At 41.9% G+C, this 22,481-nt stretch overlaps 1 protein-coding gene across 1 annotated transcript in view; it reads left to right on the top strand.

Annotated features, from left to right (window-relative positions):
• Positions 1-22,481, top strand: part of LOC118384567 (serine/threonine-protein kinase WNK4-like) — an 85,510-nt gene that overhangs the window by 9,997 nt on the left and 53,032 nt on the right. The window contains exons 2-3 of the mRNA XM_035771200.2: positions 20,598-20,770; positions 21,487-21,707. Of these exons, the coding sequence (XP_035627093.2) occupies positions 20,598-20,770; positions 21,487-21,707 (394 nt within the window). The remainder of the gene's footprint in view (positions 1-20,597; positions 20,771-21,486; positions 21,708-22,481) is intronic.

Here is a 22,481-nt window from a genome sequence, read left to right as displayed (position 1 = left end):
TATCCTGAAAAACTCCCCGGTATTTGCAGATGTCAAGCATAGCCATACCATGAAGTAGCCACCACCATGCTTAAAAATGAGGTAGTTACTCAGTGATGTGTTCTTTTGGATTTTGCTACAAACATAAGTCTTTGCTTTTAGGCCAAAAAGCAAATTAATTTGCTATGTTTTTTCCAGTGTTAGTTTAGTGCCTTGTTGCATGTTTTAGAATATTCCTGTTCTGTTTATTTTCTGTCATTATTGTTGAGTAACTTTTATTTATCCCTTATTTTATCAGGTAAGTTGACTGAACACATTATTCTCATTTTACAGTAACAACCTGAGGAATAGTTACAGTGGAGAGAGATGAATGAGCCAATTGAAGCTGGGGATGATTAGGTGACTGTGTTGGTATGAGGGCCAGAATGGGAATTTAGCCAGGACACCAGGGTTAACACCCCTACTCTTACAATAAGGGCCATTGGATCTTTAGTGACCAGAGAATCAGGACACCCATTTAACATCCCATCTGAAAGACAGCACCCTACACAAGGCAATATCCCCAATCACTGCCTTGATGCATTGGGATATTTTTTTTAGACCAGATGAAAGGTCTCCCATTCAGGACCAACCCTGCTTAGCTTCAGAAGCAAGCCAGCAGTGGGATGCATGGTGGTATGCTGCAATGTTGATTCATCTTCAGTTTTCTCTTATCACACCCATTGAACTCAGTAACTGTTTTAAAATCACCAATGGCCTCATGGTAATGTCCCTGAGCAGTTTAATTATTTTCCTGCAGCGCAGTTCAGAAGGACGACTGTATTTTTCATGTGTCTGGGTGGTTTAATACATAATCTAAAGCATAGTTATTACCTTGATCATGCTTAGAGACATCAATGTTTGATTTGTTATTGTTACCCACCAATCACAGCCAACAAGTGCTCAGCATATGTGGGAACTCCTTCAAGACTATTGGAAAAGCATTCCAGGTGAAGCTGGTTGAGAGAATGCTAAGAGTGTGCAAAGTTGTTATCAAGGCAAAGGGTGGCTACTTTGAAGAATCTCAAATATAAATATATTTAGAATTGTAAAAAAAAAAATGTTACTACATGATTCCATGTGCGTTATTTCATAGTTTTGATGGCTTCAGTACTATTCTACAATGTAGAGAATAGTAAAAATAAAGAATAACCCTTGAATGAGTAGGTGTGTCCAATTCCACTTTGTAACAAAATAAAATAAATACAATAAAGAAATACAAGGGGTATGAATACTTTTGTAAGGCACTGTAGAGGCATGAATGGGTTTTTGTAGTATTTATTTTTAAACTCGTGTAGAAAACATCAACCCCCTTAGGGTACCTCCCATATTGGTCTCTTAAACCGTGAACCAGGCGTCCCGTCAACACGTATCCATTACGTAGAAGAAGAGCAACAGTGCCCCAGCTCTGCACTTTTCCTTTTGTTGTCTGACTTCTTTTGGCAGCTCATTTTAGAAAGAGAGGGTCCAGATTGTCTAGCCCAGCTGATTTGTAGGGAATTTCGATTTTGCAACTCTTCCAGAACATCAGCTCTCTGGATTTTGGTGAAGGAGAAGTGGGGGGTGGGGCAAGTTGCTGCGGGGGGTGCAGAGCTGTTGGCCGGGGTAGGAGTAGCCAGGTGGAAAGCATGGCCAGCCGTAGAAAAATGCTTATTGAAATTCTCGATTATCGTAGATTTATCGGTGGTGACAGTATTTCCTAGCCTCCGTGCAGTGGGCAGCTGGAAGGAGGTGCTCTTAGTCTCCATGGACTTTACGGTGTCTCAAAACTTTTTGGGAATCAGTGCTACAGGATGCAAATATCTGTTTGAAAAAGCTAGCCTTAGCTTTCCTAACTGACTGTATATTGGTTCCTGACTTCCCTGAACAGTTGCATATTGCAGGGGCTATTCGATGCTAAAGCAGTACGCCACGGGATGTTTTTGTGCTGGTCAAGGGCAGTCAAGTCTGGAGTGAACCAAGGGTTATATCTGTTCTTAGTTTTTTGAATGGGGCGTACTTATTTAAGATGGTGAGGAAAGCACTTTTAAAGAACAACCAGGCATCCTCTACTGACGGGATGAGGTCAGTATCCAGTATCCAGGATACCCGGGCCAGGTCGATTAGAAAGGCCTCCTCGTTGAAGTGTTTTTTTAGGGAGCGTTTGACAGTGATGAAGGGTGATCGTTTGACCGCAGGCCCCTTACGGACGCAGGCAATGAGGCAGTGATCGCTGAGATCCTGGTTGAAGACAGCAGAGGTGTATTTAGAGGGCAAGTTGGTCAGGATGATATCTATGAGGGTGCCCATGTTTACTGATATAGGGTTGTACCGGGTAGGTTCCTTGATCATTTGTGTGAAATTGAAGGCAATCTAGCTTAGTTTGTAGGACAGCCGGGGTGCTAAACATATCCCAGTTTAGGTCACCTAACAGTACGATCTCTGAAGATAGATGGGGGGCAATCAATTCACATATGGTGTCCAGGGCACAGCTGGGGGCTGAAGGGAGTCTATAACAAACAACAATAGTGAGAGACTTATTTCTGGAAAGGTGGATTTTTAAAAGTAGAAGCTTGAACTGTTTGGGCACAGACCTGGATAGTATGACAGAACTCTGCAGGCTATCTCTGCAGTAGATCGCAACTCCGCCCCCTTTGGCAAGTTGTAGATGGAGATGGAATTTCAGAATTTTTGGTGGCCTTCCTAAGCCAGGATTCAGACACGGCTAGTACATCAGGGTTGGCGGAGAGTGCTAAAGCAGTGACTAAAACAAATTTAGGGAGAAGGCTTCTGATGTTAACATGCATGAAACCAAGGCTTTTACGGTTACAGAAGTCAACAAATGAGGGCGCCTGGGGAATAGGTGTGATGCTGGGGGCTACAGGGCCAAGGTTAACCTCCACATCACCAGAGGAGGATTAGAATAAAGGTATGGCTAAAGGCTATAAGAACTGGTCGTCTAGTGCGTTGGGAACAGAGAATAAAAGGGGCAGATTTCTGGGCGTGTTAGAATAGATTCAGGGCATAATGTACAGCCAAGGGTATGGTAGGATGTGAGTACAGTGGGGGTAAACCTAGGCATTGTCGTTTCTTTGGCTATGCTGGCTATGACATGCTATTCTATCAAATAATTTATCCGTAATTAATATCACCTGATTGAGCTAATCATGTAAATGTAATTAACTAGAGAGTCGGGCACCACAAAATAATATTTATAGAGCTGTTATCTTCCGAATAAACTCTTAAAGACCTAGTAATATTTTACATCAATAGCAGTCAACATTAATCGTCACCTTAATTCAGTCTCATCTGAAAGTTGTAAATTCTTGGTTATCTGCAAGAACCCTGGCTAACAATTTGAATCAGCAATACAAAATTGGGTTTAATAATTTATTTACTAAATACCTAACTAATCACACAGAATTACACATACACATAATTAAATCATAACTTGATTACAAATTACGTCATAAAGGAAAACGTCCCTGGTGGAACAGATATGACAGCTGGTTACACAAAAGAAAAGGGCTGGGTTTCAGTGAAAGAGCGGGAAGACTGGGGAACAAAGGGAAAAAGCTGTGCTATCGTAAATACAGTATCTTATGCATTCTAAATTACCACCCATTTGGAAAAGGAAAATGCAATAAATATTTACTCTGAGCTGCGCTTCGGTAGGTTGGTGGTAGATGGAAGGCCGTGTTGCCCAACCGAGTCCTTTGAAGAATGTCTCTGGTGGTCAATTGGATACGTTGTAGTAACGTCGTTGTGTGGTAGACGGGATACTCTGTCTATTCCTTCCTAACCTGCATTTGCAGCTGCGGTTGCTAACTCAACAGCTAGGAGATATCACTTCTGTAGTGAATAAGAGTTCAAAGTTCATACCATACGCAACCAAAGCTCACGCTGATGTTGGCTTCGTTCTGTAGTTATTATCTGAACCATTCTGACATAGGACCGTCGTCCTACATCCCCGGAACAGGAAGTTCTATTGTCGTCAAGGCTTTATATAGGAAGAGAGAAAAGGTGTGTGTTTCATAGTTTACAACCTCTATCTCTTCCCGTGGGCGGGCCACTGAGTGAGCAGCCCTATCTTATGAAAACCCACATCTCACATTTTAGAAGTTAAAATCACATTTCATCCCCTCACAAATAATTTAATATTCAAACATTTAAATTGAACAACAATTCCATGTGAATCCGATAAATCTGATGTGTAGACTTTCCACTGTAGAGTTTATGTCATCTTATCATTGATGAGAATGTCTCAGATGACAACCGAACTGACATCATATTCATTAAGTACCACCGAATATGTTCCATTGGTCGGATTACCAGAATATAGTTCATTTCTCCCCACCTTCTGACGTTCCCAGAATCTCTATGTTAACCAAGGGTTTTACAAATGTAACCTCAGTAGGGTAGAGAGAGGAAAAAGGGGGGAAGGGGTATTTATGACTGTCATAAACCTACCCCCCGGGCCAAAGTCATGACAGCATTGAGTGACGATGAGAGAGCTTGCATCTTTGGAGACACCAGTGAAGCCAGGTGAGGTCTCCCCATGTGTGGGGTGTGATACAAAAGAGCTATCTAAGGCATGCTGAGCTGGAATTGGGGCTCTACAGTGAAATAAAACGATAACTAACCGAAACAGCAGAAGATAAGGCATATTGACATTAGAGACAGTCATGTGTAGCTGAGTGATCATAGGGTCCAATGAGCAGCCATAGGTGAGTCCGGGAGCCGTTCGGTAGTCGCTACCATGCAAGGCGAGCGGGAGGCACGGCGTTCAGAAAGCTAGCAGGCCGGGGCTAGCTGAAGGGTCTTCGGTGACAACGCAATGGGAAAGCCTGTTGAAACCACATCGGACGATTACGTTGGCAGACCAGTCGTGGTGGATCGGTGGGGCTCTGTGTCAGAAATAAAGGGTCCAGGCCAATTGGCAAAAGAGGTATTGTAGCCCACGAATTAGCGGTTATACCTCTTCGGCTAGCCTGGAGATGGGCCTAGCTCGAGGCAAACTGGTGCTTGCCTCGGGACAGAGGCATTAGCCAGTTATAGCCACTTGATTCCAGCTAGCTAGCTGCGATAATCCGGTGTAATGGACCAGTGCTTGCGGCAGGAGTCCTGTGATGTGGTGGAGAAAAGCAGTCCGATATCGTGCTGTGCAGACTGGCAGGTACTGACCGAGCTAAAGCTGGCTGGTGACCAAGCTAAAGGTGACTACTAGCTAGTAGCTAGTTAGCTGACTAGCTTCTGATAGAGGTTCTAGTTAAAACGTATAAAAATAGCAGATCCGTACTACATTGGGTGGTGCGGATTGCAGGAAAGTATATTTAGATCGTAGGTGGAAAGTGGGATTAAAATCTAGAAAAATAAATACGAAAAAAAAAACGATGAGACCTACTATTTACATGGGACAAGACAAACACACGACCGACTGCTATGACATTTGGATTCTCAAACATTCTATAAATGTGCTTGGGATAATGGGTGAGATTCTGTTTTAGTATGCTTTGCTAATCCTCCACTGGCACCTTTGCCAGTTGAATAACATTATCATATTCCCTTAGCATTTTTTTTAAATTCACAAACATCACTTTTTCCCTCCTTTCATATTCTTACAGAGCGGCATGGATCAGAGGAAAGTTTTTCAGAGCTTGTTTTTTTCAGGCAGTGGAAACTAAACACTTGCTGAAACCCTTTAAATGCTGTTCAAACACAGAGTATATAACCTGTCACAGTGTGTTTCACGACTCGTGAAATTTGCAACTCAGCATTCATTGTATGTATTGCACCCTTCAACATGGCTCTTCCTTTTCTCAGGACTCTTCTTATCTAACTACCAGTAGAGAGAGCTAGATAGAGACTGAGAAGTAGCCAGATAAATGTAAGGTGTGAAGGAGAGAGAGAGCAGAGTTGAATCATTTTAACTGAACTTAGAAGTCCCTGAGTATGTCTTTTTTAATCACTTCAGCTTCGCTATGAATGACGATTGGGTTCTGAAAGCCTCCATTCCCATTGCTGCGATTTCCATGGTTACCTTAAGAGATTTCACCTGTTCCTTAAACAAACAGTGAACAACTGCCATGATTCAAGAGCTGCGTTAGCAGACCAGAGAGAGAGAGAGAACTTCCACAAAGCTGTGAGTGATCTGAGAGACAAGGCAAGAAGGGCATTCTAAGCAAGCTCGTCCTGGGGCTCTGTTCACAAACACACCCCACAGAGCCCCAGGACAGCAACACAATTAGACCCAACCAAATCATGAGAAAACAAAAAGATAATTACTTGACACATTGGAAAGAATTAACAAAAAAACTGCGCAAACTAGAATGCTATTTGGCCCTAAACAGAGAGTACACAGTGGCAGAATACCTGACCACTGTGACTGACCCAAATTTAAGGAAAACATTGACTATGTACAGATTCAGTGAGCATAGCCTTGCTATTGAGAAAGGCCGCCGTAGGCAGACCTGGCTCTCAAGAGAAGACAGGCTATATGCACACTGCCCACAAAATGAGGTGGAAACTGAGCTGCACTTCCTAACCTCCTGCCCAATGTTTGACCATATTAGAGACACATCAGATTACACAGGTCCACAAAGAATTTGAAAACAAACCCGATTTTGATAAACTCCCATATCTACTGGGTGAAATACCATAGTGTGCTATCACTGCAGCAAGATTTGTGACCTGTTGCCACAAGAAAAGGTCAACGAGTGAAGAACAAACACCATTGTAAATACAACCCGTATTCCTGCTTATTTATTTTCCCTTTTGTACTTTGACCATTTGTACATCGTTACAACACTGTATATATACATAATATGACATTTGTAATGTCTTTATTCTTTTGAAACTTCTGTGAGTGTAATGTTTACTGTTAATTGCTATTGTTTATTTCACTTTTGTATATTATCTACCTCACTTGCTTTGACAATGTTAACATATGTTTCCCATGCCAATAAAGAGGATTGACAGCTCATTTTGAATCAGCCTGCTTTAACACCTTGGAGGATGCCTTGTCCGTCGGTTGTAAATGTTTTTCATATTTCTCGTTATCTCGTCACATTTTTTAGCTTGACATTAATTACCTTTGCCTTCGGAAATATATAATTAATGTTTCTCTGATCTGCTGTCTTTTAGAGTATTTTCCCTCCTTCAGTATCTTCTCAATAGGGATCCTAAATTCACTATAACTTAATATGGATGATAAAAGCTATTTGTGTTACCCATAGACCCCTTTGACATCTCTTCCTAAAAACAACTACTGGACGTAGACCAGTTATTTTTCAGCCCACCATCCATCTTTCTTGAGCTCTGTCCTCCCCTCTCCTCCTCTCTCATGGTCTTTGTCGCTGTCTCTTTTCCCTCTCCTCCCATGGTATCTATCTCTTTACTGTGTTTATTGCCTATACTGTTATTACCTCCCAAATCATATAGTGTAAGGGGAACAATCTTGTACAATATATTCATCGTCACATATGAGCCAGGCTATATACCTGTATAGTGTGTGGATAGCAACAGTTCCAACGGTACTGTCATCATCCTTACATGTCCCTGACCTTAACACCCTATTGGTTTAACAGGCTCAGGGGTCCTTATTAGAGGTCGACCGATTATGATTTTTTTTCAACGCAGATACCGATTATTGGAGCACCAAAAGAGCCGATACTGATTAATAATTATTTATTTATTTGTAATAATGACAATTACAACAATACTGAATGAACACTTATTTGAACTTAATATAATACATCAATAAAATCAATTTAGCCTCAAGTAAATAATGAAACATGTTAAATTTGGTTTAAATAATGCAAAAACAAAGTGTTGGAGAAGAATGTAAAAGTGCAATATGTGCTATGTAAGAAAGCTAACATTTCAGTTCCTTGTTCAGAACATGAGAAAGCTGGTGTTTTCTTAACATGAGTCTTCAATATTCCCAGGTAAGACGTTTTAGGTTGTAGTTATTATAGGACTATTTCTCTCTATACCATTTGTATTTCATTAACCTTTGACTATTAGATGTTCTTATAAGCACTTTAGTATTGCCAGTGTAACAGTATAGCTTCCATCCCTTTCCTTGCTCCTCCCTGGGCTTGAACCAGGAACACAAGGACAACAGCCACCATCGAAGCAGCGTTACCCATGCAGAGCAAGGGGAACAACTACTAGAAGGCTCAGAGCAAGTGATGTTTGAAACGCTATTAGCGCGCGCTAACTAGCTAGCAATTTCACATCGGTTACACCAGCCTCATCTCGGGGGTTGATAGGCTTGAAGTCATAAACAGCGCAATGCTTGATGCACCACGAAGAGCTGCTGGCAAAACGCACGAAAGTGCTGTTTGAATGCTGCTTCTGCCTACCACCGCTCTGTCAGATACTTAGATACTTGTATACTTGTATGCTCAGTCAGATTATATGCAACGCAGGACACGCTAGATAATATCTAGTAATATCATCAACCATGTGTAGTTAACTAGTGATTATGATTGATTGTTTTTTATAAGATTAGTTTAATGCTAGCTAGCAACTTACCTTGGCTTACAGCATTTGCGTAACAGGCAGTTTCCTTGTGGAGTGCAACGAGAGAGCGGCAGGTCGTTATTGCGTTGGACTAGTTAACTGTAAGGTTGCAAGAATGGATCCCCCGAGCTGACAAGGTGAAAATCTGTCGTTCTGCCCCTGAACGAGGCAGTTAACCCACCGTTCCTAGGCCGTCATTGAAAATAAGAATGTGTTCTTAACTGACTTGCCTAGTTAAATAAAGAAAAAAAATCCCCGCCCAGAAATACCGATTTGAAACTTGAAATCGGTCCTAATTAATTGGCCATTCCGATTAATCGGTCGACCTCTTGTCCTTATACACTTACAGTTGAACATGTGTACATGGATGTATCATGTTCTGTCTAGACATTGACATACTCAGAAGGGAGTTGTAACAGACCATTCAATCTAGATGTTCCTGGCAGTCGGCACTCGACAGATTGAGCAAGAGCGACGCATATCGGAAATATCATGTGTCAGTACAGTAATGGGCTACATACATATGAGCGAGATATTCAGGTCTTATAAATATGTGACAAAAGATATTGCAGTTGAATAATTTGATGACCTCACTAAACTCAAAGAAATGGGTCACTTTACTTCTTATCATTCAGAGCTCCTCTAGGTTATCTGTGAATGACCCCGGGTCGTAGTTCCACAACTCATACCATTAATTTTAACTGCTGAGTATTTTATTCTATAGTTCCACCCTTTACTTTCCAAGTGAACTGCATTAGAGGTGTCTCCAAGTGTCACAAAGGGTATAATGAAATAATAATTTCATTGTCGTTGAGCTTTGTTTTGCGCTATTAAAAGAGTGGGCATGGTTTTGCAGTTCTACTAGCATGTAGTGTTCTGTTGGTTTTTGCCAGTTGCCATCACCTGTATATGTAATGACTCATTAAACCTCCCAGTTTCACATTCAACACACCTGGACATTTTATCACAAACACCTATGAGCTGTCATGACGTTTACAATGATGTTTACAAACAACAGAATATCTCATTCATATTCATGATTCACTCCAATTACAGGCCTGAAAGGCCCATTATTTTTAGCATGGAAGCGGCCTGAAATATGCCCATTGTTTACTTCAGTGTAATGAAAAGAAACAGCTGTTTGTGAGATTGGGATTTGGTCCACGCTCAGCATTATTAACCTATTAAACCATGTGACTGTCCCGGCAGAAGCCCAATATACAATTAAGAGTAGTTATTTCCTGGTTACACACATACATTTAGGGGCCTTAAGCGAGATTTCGTCCCCCCGCCCCCCTTTTTTTAAAGTGAATTTCCTGCAATTGTACATATTTTACCATTGGGCAGAGAGAAATAAATTGCAGTTTTACAGCTAATTTCTTGCAATTCTACACATTTTGCCAGGACTTATTCCACGTTAATAATATCTGAGTGAAAGTGACTAACAAAATCAATAGGGCCCCGAGGTACATGCCCTGCGTGGGATTTGGGTGCCTCCTGCCCTGCGTGCCTCCTGCCCTGCGTGCCTCATGCTCTGCGTGCCTCATGCCCTGCGTGCCCGGTCGATATTTGGCCATGATTAATACAATTTTAGATGACTGGCTATAATTTACCAATCAAGGAATTGTTAACTGACATGGCTAAATGACTGACTGTCAAGTGACTGAAAAAACAAGAGAAAAATAGCTGATCCACAACCAAATATCGAACTTATGCCTTGTATATTCTGGTATTCTAACTCTCAACAATAAGTTGAGACCCCAACTGAGATCCTAAGAAATGTTTTATGATGTATGTGTATGTTGGGGGCCCCCTAGTGGCTTGAAGCCCAAAGCGACCGCTTATGTTGCTAATGCCTGGAGCCGGCTCTGCTGACACCTCATATACATCCTCTGTTTCAGATCATCATGCTCCATTACTCATTGACAGGACAGGACGGATAGACTGCACCGTTACCACTGCAGGTGTTGTTCCTGTTGCACTTGTGGATTTGTTTGGATGCAAATATCCATCTGAGGGTATTTCTGTTTGATTTATGGTTGCGGAAGGAAGTCTAAAGCGACAGTTGCCAAGAAATAACTCCTAGTGAATCCAAATCGTAGGAGCTAAGGGCTTTTTTATATTAGCTGTGAGTGTTATCAGCTTAGCCAAGCTGCTTTATCAAGCCACAGCTCTTATTTTTAGGGTCTGCAGTGCATATACAAACTGCCCAGGATTGGGAGTGTTACAACGAACACAAACTGGCTGCACGCGTGCACCGTCGTGCGCAATCGTGGATAAATGTATTTTGTCCCTGTAAGGATCTGGGTGTAGCTGGTGCAGAGGAGTCAGGCGCAGGAGAGCAGAGATGAGTAACACAAGGAACTTTACTCAAAATAGAAAGCCGGTGACGTCGACCACCGAACGCCGCCCGAACAAGGAGAGGGACCGACTTCGGCGGAAGTCGTGACAGTCCCCCCGGGACCAAACACGATCACGACACGCAGGTTAAAATATCAAACAAACTCTGAACCAATTACATTCATTTGTGGACAGGTCGAAAAGCATTTAACATTTATGGCAATTTAGCTAGCTAGCTTGCACTTGCTAGCTAATTTGTCCTATTTAGATAGCTTGCTGTTGCTAACTAATTTGTCCTGGGATATATAAACATTGAGTTGCTATTTTACCTGAAATGCACAAGGTCCTCTACTCCGACAATTAATCCACACATAAAACGGTCAACCGAATCGCTATTTTAGCCCTTGGCAACGCAGACACTTGTTGGTGCAATAATTGAATAATATTGATTTCTAAATGTATTTTGCAACGCTCGCGCACGCGACGCGAGAGGTGTAGTCAGTCTGTTACTGTGTGGTGGAGTGGAACTTGACTATGAGTGTATCTCTTTCACCCTGAATTAGGATACCAGGTGCTAAATGTATTTTCCCAAGTTTCCAATGCAGGTGCACAGGTCGAGAGAAGAATTTGAGTAATCAAGGTGACAGACAGTGACACGTTCAATACCACATTTCACACTCTTGTCTGCATCAAGCTGATCTAGGGTGTCATTAGTCCAACAGTTGCAGAAGAGACTTTCTTTTGGACGAATTCAAGTATGTTTATCCCCGTTTCGTTCCAGTTGCTTACGTTTTTAAGAAACGTTTTTGGATAGAATCGGCGGGATGAATACACCTGTGATCACACGCAAACACAGTTCACTTTCATAGCAGCCACATAAAAACAGCATGATCATTTTGCTCGTTGTAAAATTCCTTCTCGCATCTACGCCCTCTCCTCCTCTCACCTTTCCCCTTTGTTTGTGGACTTCAGTACACAACTCATTAGTTGTCTGTGACCAGGCGAAAAAACCTTTCCAAGCCAAACCTTCATATCATAACCATTAACTGCTACACACAGCCTACATCATTGTCACCGTATTAGCTAATGTCATAGCTAATCAACATAGCTACTAGAACTAACATGTTAGTAAACCCGCTACAGTCAGCCATAAGTTTAGCAATTACCCCGAAGGGCCCAGTGGCAATAAATTAATAAAATCAAAAGCTTACCTTGACTTGGAAGAGTTCCAGTATTGGATAGCCATAGTAAGCTAACTAACATAACATCCCTCTATGTTTGAGCCGAGTGTTTGAGTGGGCTAAACTAGCTAGCTGCATTCACTAACTAAGTGGAAGAAATCAAATACAACAAAATATCTCTCTCTCTCTTGCTTCTCCTTAATTTTTAAATACATTTGTTAAAAAATGTGTTCAACTACTCACCACATTTTATGCACCGCAGTGCTAGCTATCTGAAGCTTATGCTTTCAGTACTAGATTAATTCTCTGATCCTTTGATTGGGTGGACAACATGTCAGTTCATGCTGCAAGAGCTCTCATAGGTTGGAGGGCATACTCCGGAAGTTATCATAATTAGTCTATGGAAGGGGGTGAGAACCATGAGCCTCCTAGGTTTTGTATTGAAGTCAGTGTACCCAGAAGAGGACAGAAGCTATCTGTCCTCCGGCTACACCATGGTGCTACCATACAGAGTGATGTTGAGACTACTGTAGACCTTCATTGCAAAATGTTGTTTTAATCAATTATTTGGTGACTTGTGAATATATTTAGAATAGTTTTATCTAAAAAGGATAAATGTTTCACTTAATGTTTCACTAAATTCACTGAGGAGGATGGTCCTAAGCCTCCACTGTCCCACATGTCTTTTGTGTTTCTCAGTGTAGCTTCACTCCTGTGACTAGAGGTTGACTTAACATTTAGCACAAATTGATCTCCTTTTAAAAAAATCTGCAGATGGGGAATCTGGTCATTTTAAAACTGATTTTTGTGCCTTCATTTTCAACATCCTTCTTGCAGTGACAGTGTTATGTTTGATGATGCATAATCGTAATTGGAAGTGGCCTCTGGCTCCATCCATTTGGGATTACCTGAGGTCAGAGTGAAAGCCGAACAGGAGGAAGTGGTGTGAGCCGAACAGGAGGAAGTGGACCTTGCTAAGCAGGCAGCGTGACATCCTTTACACCAGCACGATCCCATTCAAATCATACACCCTTTAGTTCTGACGCTAAATGGCTTATCTAGGATCAAACTCTGCAGATCAATAGTTCTTAACCTCAGACTTATCATTACACATTTACTATTAGTTGTTAACCTATTTCTAGTTTAGTTAAACTTTGATTCAAAGTAGCAGGTGTGAAATTATCTGAAATTCTATCTGCTACAAACTACCTATCAAAGTAAAGCCCTACAATATTTACAGTATCAGTGTTCAATAGCTCCTGGATCTGGTAGTTCAAAGCTAATCTTATCGCCCTGTGTTTTAGTGTTTAACAGACACATTCTTGTTTCTCTGTTATTCCTTTCTTCTCCTGGTGGACATAGTAATTCTGTAGCCTTGACAGGCTCTGCTTCCGTACCTCCAAAGGCACTAGTTAAAGCCCTTGACGGGGAACATCTGTGGGGTAAAGATGCACCAGGCCTTTCCAGAGAACCCGGAGGCTTTACGAGACAGAGGCCGGTTTTTTGAGACATTCTCCACTGCTCTGGCCAGGGCTTTGGAGTTGCCCGTCCCTGACACACCCTCGCACAGCTTGATTTTCTATGGAGGGAATAGCTACACTGTTTGTATTCGGTCATGTTTCCGGTCACCTTCCCCTGATTAAAAGCAGTGGTTCGCGCTTTCAGTTTCACGTGAATGCTGCCATCAATCCACGGTTTCTGGTTTAGGAATGTTTTAATCGTTGCTATGGGAAAGACATCATCAATGCACTTTCTAATGAACTCGCTCACCGAATCAGTGTATTCGTCAATGTTGTTATTGGATGCTATGCGGCAGGGTAGCCTAGAGGTTAGAGCATTGGACTAGTAACTGGAAGGCTGCAAGTTCAAACCCCTGCGCTGACAAGGTAGTACTACTAATCTGTTGTTCTGCCCCTGAACAGGCAGTTAACCCACTTTTCCTAGGCTGTCATTGAAAATAAGAATTTGTTCTTAACTGACTTGCCTAGTTAAATAAAGGTAAAATTTAAAACATGCGTAACATATCCCAGTCTGTGTAATCGAAGCAGTCTTGAAGTGTGGAATCAGATTGGTCGGAGCAGTGTTGAACAGACCTGAGCGCGGGATCTGTCTGTAGGCAGGGAACAATAAAATTGAGTTTTCCGAAAGGAGGGCAGGGGAGGGCCTTATATGCGTCGCGGAAGTTAGAATAGCAATGATCCAAGCTTTTACCAGCCCTGGTTGCGCAATCGATATACCTTGTCTCCGGTTGGCTCTTGAGATTCAGGAAGGAGAAAAGTGGCTGTAGGTTAAATAAGTACCCTGTGGCACTCCGCACAAATACAAAAAGACCCAAACACTTGGCATGATAATAATCGTATGTCCGTTTCATGGCCTTTCACTGTCAATAGTGAATGTCTGTCAGTTTGAACTGCAATCACGTGCAAATCACTACAGTAGTTCAGCAGGTTTCTCAGCAAATCTCTGCAGGTGGATTTGCCTGGTTTGTTTTCATGGGAATTAAGATTTGTAATTTACCGGTAGTTAAATAGTTTAATACTATTAGCTCACGAGTCTCTAATCTCTACCAGCCCCTAACCTCTAGTTAGTAGACTATGTATGATGAATTGCCTAATAACCTGTGAACACATTCATTTCCATGTTGGCTTCATAGCTAATTAGCTGCTAATAAGCTACATACAATGTGCCTTATTCTAAAGTGTTACTTATCAGGATCTTTGGTACCCACCCTTCCCACTCCCGCCACACTCTCTCCCCTCCCAGCTGGTTGTGGGTTGCCAGGCCCTGCAAACCACAAAACAGTGCTTATGTAAGGGTGAGATGGCGTTCGCCGGCCAAATATGTAAGGGTGAGATGGCGTTCGCCGGCCAAATACCTCCTGGCTTTGCGGCGCATGCCGAGATCCTCTGGGACTAGTAATATCCCCCTCCAGCGTCCCAGAAAAGGGGGCCAGGTCCCTCCCCTCTCTGGGTTAGTTTTTGGAGGCTGACGCCTCATGTGATTTGAGGACACTCGGCCCAGAGGTTAATTTTGACCACCCTAGCATGGAGAGTACTAGGGTGGTCTGAACTGTATGCAGTTCAAGCAAAATTGCCCTATGTTTCCTTGGGATTACATAGTGGCAACTAGCTGTCCAGAACGGTCTGGATTTGGAGATTCACTTTGATTCTTCTGGGATAGATCCAGGCTGAATCACACCCGGCCGTGATTGGGAGTCCTATAGGGCGGCGCACAATTGGCCCAGTGTCGTCCAGGTTTGGCCGGGGTAGGCTGTCATTGTAAAATAAGAATTTGTTCTTAACGGACTTGCCTAGTTAAGTAAAGGTTAAATAATTCAAATCTGATTGTCTGTAAATATAAGTTAGTACATAAATGTTATGATATTAGTTAGATTAAAGAAGATATGCAAGCATTTTTTTGGACAATTAGTTGTTTTTAGCTGCTTGAGTTGTAGTTTCTTGTGCTCCTCCCTGAAGCTATGGTGGTCTTATACAGATTCATACAGTAACTGACTGCACTACAGCTAGTTGCCACTCAATCAGTAATCCTGCCTAGAAAATAGCTAAATGTTCTTCTGCCTCAGAGGCAAACCTAAAGCACAGTCATCTGAAGTAAATCGATTTTTCCTAATTGTAACATAATGTACAATGAAGCATTGTTTCTCTACTAATTTCAAAAAGATTGCCGTGTTTAACTATAAATGTTTCACAGAGTCTCATCTGTAACTGCTGGAGTTCTTAAAAGAACCTGATGGTTCAGACTGGACTCGCTGAACAGAAATTTGGTATTTTAGATACATCTTTGTACCTCCAATAAGTATGATATGTTACGTTTGGTATGGTTACCAAATACACAAGGTTACTTATAAGACAGAAACAATAGGAGAGAGGTTGGTCAGGGAGGATGGGTGGACGTATACTTTCAACCATCTAGCAATCCAAAGGTTGCGTGTTCGAGTCGTGTCAGAGACAACTGTAGCATTTAGCTAACTCTTCCCCTAACCCTTTTCTAACCTTAACCCAATAAACCTTTTCTGTAAATTCTCCTAACCTTTGTCTTTAGTTCTCCAAACCACCAACATAAATTCTCCCTATAATTCTCCTTTGTTATTCCGATGCAACATGCAACCTGGTCTCAGAGAAATATGTATAATACAAGACCATCAGAGATGTATAATAAGTTACATCATCCAATTTGTATGCTATTGTACAACTGGGTATGACGTATGATATTGTACGACCGCTATTCCATTCATAATGTAACCTAACCTAACATAAAGTATCATACTAAATGGGAGGACAGATTTCCGTACCAAATCTTACAAATTTCCCTGAGGTCAGGTTGCATGGTTGAAGAAAAGGGGCATTGGTGTCAACTCCCTCAGCTTAAAATCAGTGTGTCCTCGAGAAAAACAGGTTGTTCCTGATAAAGGTTAAAACATCCACTCCATCACTCTCTCTCACATACATTACACACAAACATGCACAGGCTCCATGGTGCTGCATTTGTGTTTCTGGTATTACTTTTCTGCTGCAGTCTCTACCTCAGGAAAAAAGGCATTAACAGTTAAAGGGCCATTTTTTTCTGCTGCCTTGCCGGGGTTTTTCTGGATCAAACTGGGGCTTAGGTGGTGGTGGGTGTGGTGAGTGCGTGGTTATGGCCAATGTTGCGGTCATCAACCGAAAATTTTCGAGGCACTCCTGTTGGCCATAGTGACACATTTTTTCATGTGGCGGAGATAAAATGTTGCAGTTTTAAAGCTAATTTTCTGCAGTTCTACACATTTTGTAGAACTGTTATTTATTGTTTTGCTCCTTTGCACCCCAGTATCTCTACTTGCACATTCATCTTCTGCACATCTATCACTCCAGTGTTTAATTGCTAAATTGTAATTATTTTGCCACTATGGCCTATTTTTTGCCTTACCTCCCTTATCTTACCTCATTTGTACATACTGCATATAGACTTTTTTTTCTCCCTATTGTGTTATTGACTGTATGTTTATTTATTAGATGTGTAACTGGGGGTGGCAGGGTAGCCTAGTGGTTAGAGCGTTGGACTACTAACCGGAAGGTTGCAAGTTCAAATCCCCAAGCTGACAAGGTACAAATCTGTTGTTCTGCCCCTGAACAGGCAGTTCCTAGGCCCTCATTGAAAATAAGAATTTGTTCTTAGTTCTGTAGTTAAATAAAGGTAAAATAACTCTGTGTTGTTTTTTGTGTCGCTTTGCTTTATCTTGGCCAGGTTGCAGTTGTAAATGAGAACTTGTTCTCAACAAGTCTACCTGGTTAAATAAAGGTGAAATACATTTTTTTTTGCCATGGCTTATGTTTTCTGAGTGACTGAAATATTATAACAAAATCAATGGAGGTCCCATGTCATGACAAAAATACTCCTGAATGCATAGGGAAGTTTTTATTTTCCCTGATTGTCTAGCTTTTATTTTGGTGATTGTAAGTTAAAGATGACCTTATTAAAAAATGTTAAGGTCCATTATATTTTCTGCATAGTTTTTATCTGGTTTTAGTAATTTAAGTTTACACTAAAAACCTTTTTTTCAATATCGAAAATGACTGTTTGGACATAGGCGGCCCGCCAAGAGTTTTCTATGCAGACAAAACCCTGTGTGCTCTTGGTATCTTTCTGCCGGAATGTGTTCAACAGCACCGTCATCCAAGAAAAAACTACTGAGAATTCTCCAAAACCACAGCCACTTGGACTGATCTCCTGCTAATGATTCAGACATAGACCCTATATCCACTCTTTAGGCACTGACAAAAAACATCACCTATTTTGGGCTGAATTCTGGCATTCTCTCATAGCTCCTGGGCACTGTTCTCGTTCTTAAAGATCTTTCCCTCCTAAAATCTTGACTTTGTCCTGGTTTAGTTTGGCACAGCAGGACATGGGTATATTAAACCACAACTTTGAAAGGCCTAATCAAATGTGAGCAGTATTTTATTTGAGTTATGGAGCCAGTGAGTTCCCCTTGCTTCCATTCACTTAAAAAAACTTTAAAAAATAAAAGCTCAGTTTCCTGTTAGATAAGTCATACTCAAACTAGCAGGTCCAGGAACAGGCGCGGAGTGCACCTCTTTCTATAGGCAGATAAGCATCCCACAAGATACAGTATACTCTACATGCCTCTATTTGGAGCCGAACAGTGATTTGACACCTACAGAAAAAGCATTTTCTGATGAATACAGCCATTCATTTTTTCTTAGACAGCAACCCAACATTTTTACATTACAGTGTTGGCAGCCAACTTCATGGAAAACAACTGACAAAAGAGGATCTGTACAATTTCTCCTAAGAAGTGAGCCATCCTGTCTGTATATATAGTAGGGCCTGAAATGATTGACACCCTTGATAAAGATCCGCAATAATTATATTATTTTATACGAATACAATTACTCAGATAAATACATTTTGTTGAACAAGTAATTGTTTATTTTCTCAAAGCTAGGGGCCAAAACTATTGACACCCCTAAAGATTCTTATAAATGAAGTAGTCAAATGTTTGTTCCCTTATTCCTAACAAACAATGAATACATCAAGCTTGTGACTCTACAAACTTGGATGTATTTGCAGTTAGTTTTGGCTGTTTTAGATTATTTTTTGCCCAATAAAAATGAATGGTAAATAATGTATTGTGGGGGAGGCAGGGTAGCCTAGTGGTTAGAGTGTTGGACTAGTAACCGGAAGGTTGCAAGTTCAAACCCCTGAGCTGACAAGGTACAAGTCTGTCATTCTGCCCCTGAACAGGCAGTTAACCCACTGTTCCTAGGCCGTTATTGAAAATAAGAATTTGTTCTTAACTGACTTGCCTAGTTAAATAAAGGTATAAAATATTGGAGTCACTTTTATTATAAATTAGAATATGCTTCTAACACATCTACGTTAATGTGGATGCTACCATGATTACTGATAATCCTGAATGAATCGTGACTAATGATCAGTGAGAAAGTTAGACACACACACTCTTACACATCATCTTCATGAAATTTGCCAATGGAGCCAGATCAAAGTTGCAGCAAATCAAAGTACCTGTCTTTTACTAGAATTGGTGGCAGAGAGTTAGAGGTGGTAAGTTCACTGCTTCTGACGGCTCCCTACTAAATAATTTCACTGGCTGGTGTTTGATCACCAAATCCGTTCCTGGTGGGTTGAAAGAGATCTAGAGAGATGGGGAGAGTGAGATGAAGTGAGGAGCCTCACACCGCTGTTTTTGTTTATGTGGGGTTCATTCCTGGAAGCGGCAAACCCCAAAATAGGTTGTCCAGTGAAGAAAGAAATCAACCCCCTGCTCTCTACCCCCATCACCCCTCCATCCCCCCACCAGCCAGTCATGACCTGCTCCCACTGCCACTCTTAGATAAGCTAGGTGGCATCGTTGGACATCCCGCATCATCCTGGCTCTCTGTGAACATAGTAAAATGGAGCTAGTGTGTGCTGTAAACAGGACAGCCTTCATTCAGGTTGACTTTGGCACCCACTTTGCACTGTCACTGTGCGTTAGTGTCACGATGCCCAGGTGCCAAATTCTACCAATAGTGCTCCTTGTTGTTGTGAGCTTGGCTCCTGGATCAGGACACTTGACAGAGAATGACAGCTTGGTGTTTGTGGGCAGAGCAGGCATGCAGTAGGACAGCCTGTGTTCTGAGTGGGACAGCAGAGTGCAGTGAGAACTACTGGCCTGATATCCCCGCCTTATTGTTGTGTAATCTTTAGAGTGAGTGTGGACAGTTGGTCTCCTACAGCACTTGTCTCCTGGGAGAGAGAGTGAGAGAGAGAGGCGTCTGTCGCTTTGTACTGAAATGTTGTTGTGTGTAAAAAAAAAAACCATCCAGCATTTTGGAAACACAAACAAACACACGCTGCTAAACCTCTCTGAAACAATCACTTTCCTTTTCTCTATAATTGATGCATTGATTTCTGAGAACTCTGCTCTAACCCCCTCCAACAACATTGAAGCTAGACTTGGTGCCATTAGAGAACTGTTACGCGTCAGTGTTTCCAAGCCCCTGGTAGAGTAATGCGTGCCTCATGAGAGGGCTGGGGTTGGCAGGTTTCTGGCTTGGCACAGCTCTTCCTCTTTGGTCTCTGGCACTGGTCTTTTACGTCTCCTCCCACCACAGGCTGATAGTTAGAGTACTGGCTACTGTATCAATACCGTCATCTTTTCACATCTAGATTTTTGTATATATATTGAAAGCTATATCTGTTAATCTGCAAATATTATGCAGTAAACTCACATGATTGTGTAACCTTATGCAATGAAACCCAGCCCCCTATAATTACATTGAGGGGCCTAGATACATTTGCAGCGTTGCATAATAGATGACTTAGCATTGGCCTGTACATTGTGTATTATATACTGTATGTTTGTGTCTCGTCCATTTAACCTCTAATGTCAATACTTCTGTATATAACAATGTATTCCCCTCTTCCCTCTCTTATTGATATATTTGTGTCTACTCTATTTTACCTCTATAACCTACTATGTGTATAGTCTCACCACTATAATAATGTATTCTCCTCTTCCTTCTCCAGACGCGGAGGCTGACGAAGGTGGAGCGCCAGCGTTTCAGTGAGGAGGTGGAGATGCTGAAGGGGCTGCAGCACCCCAATATCGTCCGCTTCTACGACTCCTGGAAGGACAACTGCAAGGGCCACAAGTGCATCCTTCTGGTCACCGAGCTCATGACATCAGGCACCCTCAAGACGTGAGTTAAAGGGATACAATTTGTATGTATCTACGTTCAGTTTGAAGGAAGTTAGAGGTAGTTTCACATGCCAATGCTAACCATCTTAGCACCAAGACTGAAAGTATGCTAGCTGTACCCGAAGACTTACAGTCTTTGTGATAAGCTAGTTAGCATTGGCTCACCGAACTACCTTTAACTTCCTTCATGCTGGACTCATGAAAATGGTTTCCATGAGTTCATCTGACTCTCGAAAAATAGATAAAGGTCTTCATTGCCAAAATCCCAAACTATCCCTTTAAGTCCATCCCCCCTGCCTGAGTAAATAGCAGATGGGGAAAAGTATGTGCCATTTTCTTACGTCATCTTCTTGTAAAAGGGTGTGCAAAAGACTCAAAGCAGTTATGCTTTCTTCTGTTCATGTTAGTTAATCTACTGAATTGGTGTGTTAACCATGTGGCTAACATCTGTCGAAATGAAGTGTCACTCTCAATTTGAGCATGACAGGAGAAAATTGTTTCCAGAGACAGATGGAATGGAAAATGCTACCTCATCCTCAGGCTCTCAGATTCAGTGTGAGCACCCCTGGTCCGTGGTGCTCTGTAACTTAGTAACACTTGTTGCTTACACTGTTGTACCCCGAGGTTCCAATCGCTCAGTTGGTTGGACACCAGGGTTTTGGGTTTGAGTCCTGCATAGGCTGCATGTACAGTACTCATATCAGCCTCACTCTGCAGGTACCTGAAGAGGTTCAAGGAGATGAAGCTGAAGCTGCTGCAGCGCTGGAGCCACCAGATCCTGAAGGGGCTCCACTTCCTCCACACCCGCACCCCGCCCATCATCCACAGGGACCTCAAGTGTGACAACATCTTCATCACCGGCCCCACAGGCTCCGTCAAGATCGGCGATCTGGGCCTGGCCACACTAAAGAGTGCCTCGTTCGCCAAGAGTGTCATTGGTGAGTCTCCCAACTACCCACAGCCACAGCCACTTCAACTGACACTCAGCATGATGGAGTGCATCAGAGCTCTATTCTAGACCCTATGACTATAGAATATATCTCAATGTAGGATACTACTAAGGTTTTAAAGTGAGACGTACGTAATAGCTGAAACCTCATATAGAATCTTAAAACGTTTTGTCACCTACAACACTTTACTCTTTGCTATTTGCTCTAACATCTTTTTAAAATGTTATTACAGAGATACAGTATTGTGTGAAACGGTTATTCAATATTTCAATGAATAAATCATACCTTCCAGTGGCAGTCACTCAGTGTCAAATAGAGTCCCAGTCCCACTGCTACCTGTGTACTGCTGTCCCTTTAGTGTGCTGTGACCTTAAACTGGAGCAACTGTAAATAAAGCCTTCAATGCCATGTTTTATGCTGGCCACTGTATTTATTTGGCGAGGTGTTTATTTTTATACTGTCATGGTGCATGGCGGCTAGTCTTTGGAGTGACGTCAGCACGGCTGCCCAACATGTTCTAATCTATACCACTGCTATCAATCAATCAATCAAATGTATTTATAAAGCCCTTTTTACATCAGCCGTTGTCAGAAAGTGCTGTACAGAAACCCAGCCTAAAACCCCAAACAGCAAGCAATGCAGATGTAGAAACACATGCCTCTATAGAAGGTAGGAATCAAAGGGTGTGTTCATAAATTCACTCTGGCTATGTACTCAGGTTTCAGAGCACTCATCTGAGTGTGTGTAGAAGGTATGACTCAA

Source organism: Oncorhynchus keta, chromosome 5 (assembly GCF_023373465.1).
Source record: "Oncorhynchus keta strain PuntledgeMale-10-30-2019 chromosome 5, Oket_V2, whole genome shotgun sequence".
Taxonomy (NCBI): Eukaryota; Metazoa; Chordata; class Actinopteri; order Salmoniformes; family Salmonidae; genus Oncorhynchus; species Oncorhynchus keta.
This window is presented reverse-complemented; position numbering and strand designations above follow the sequence as displayed.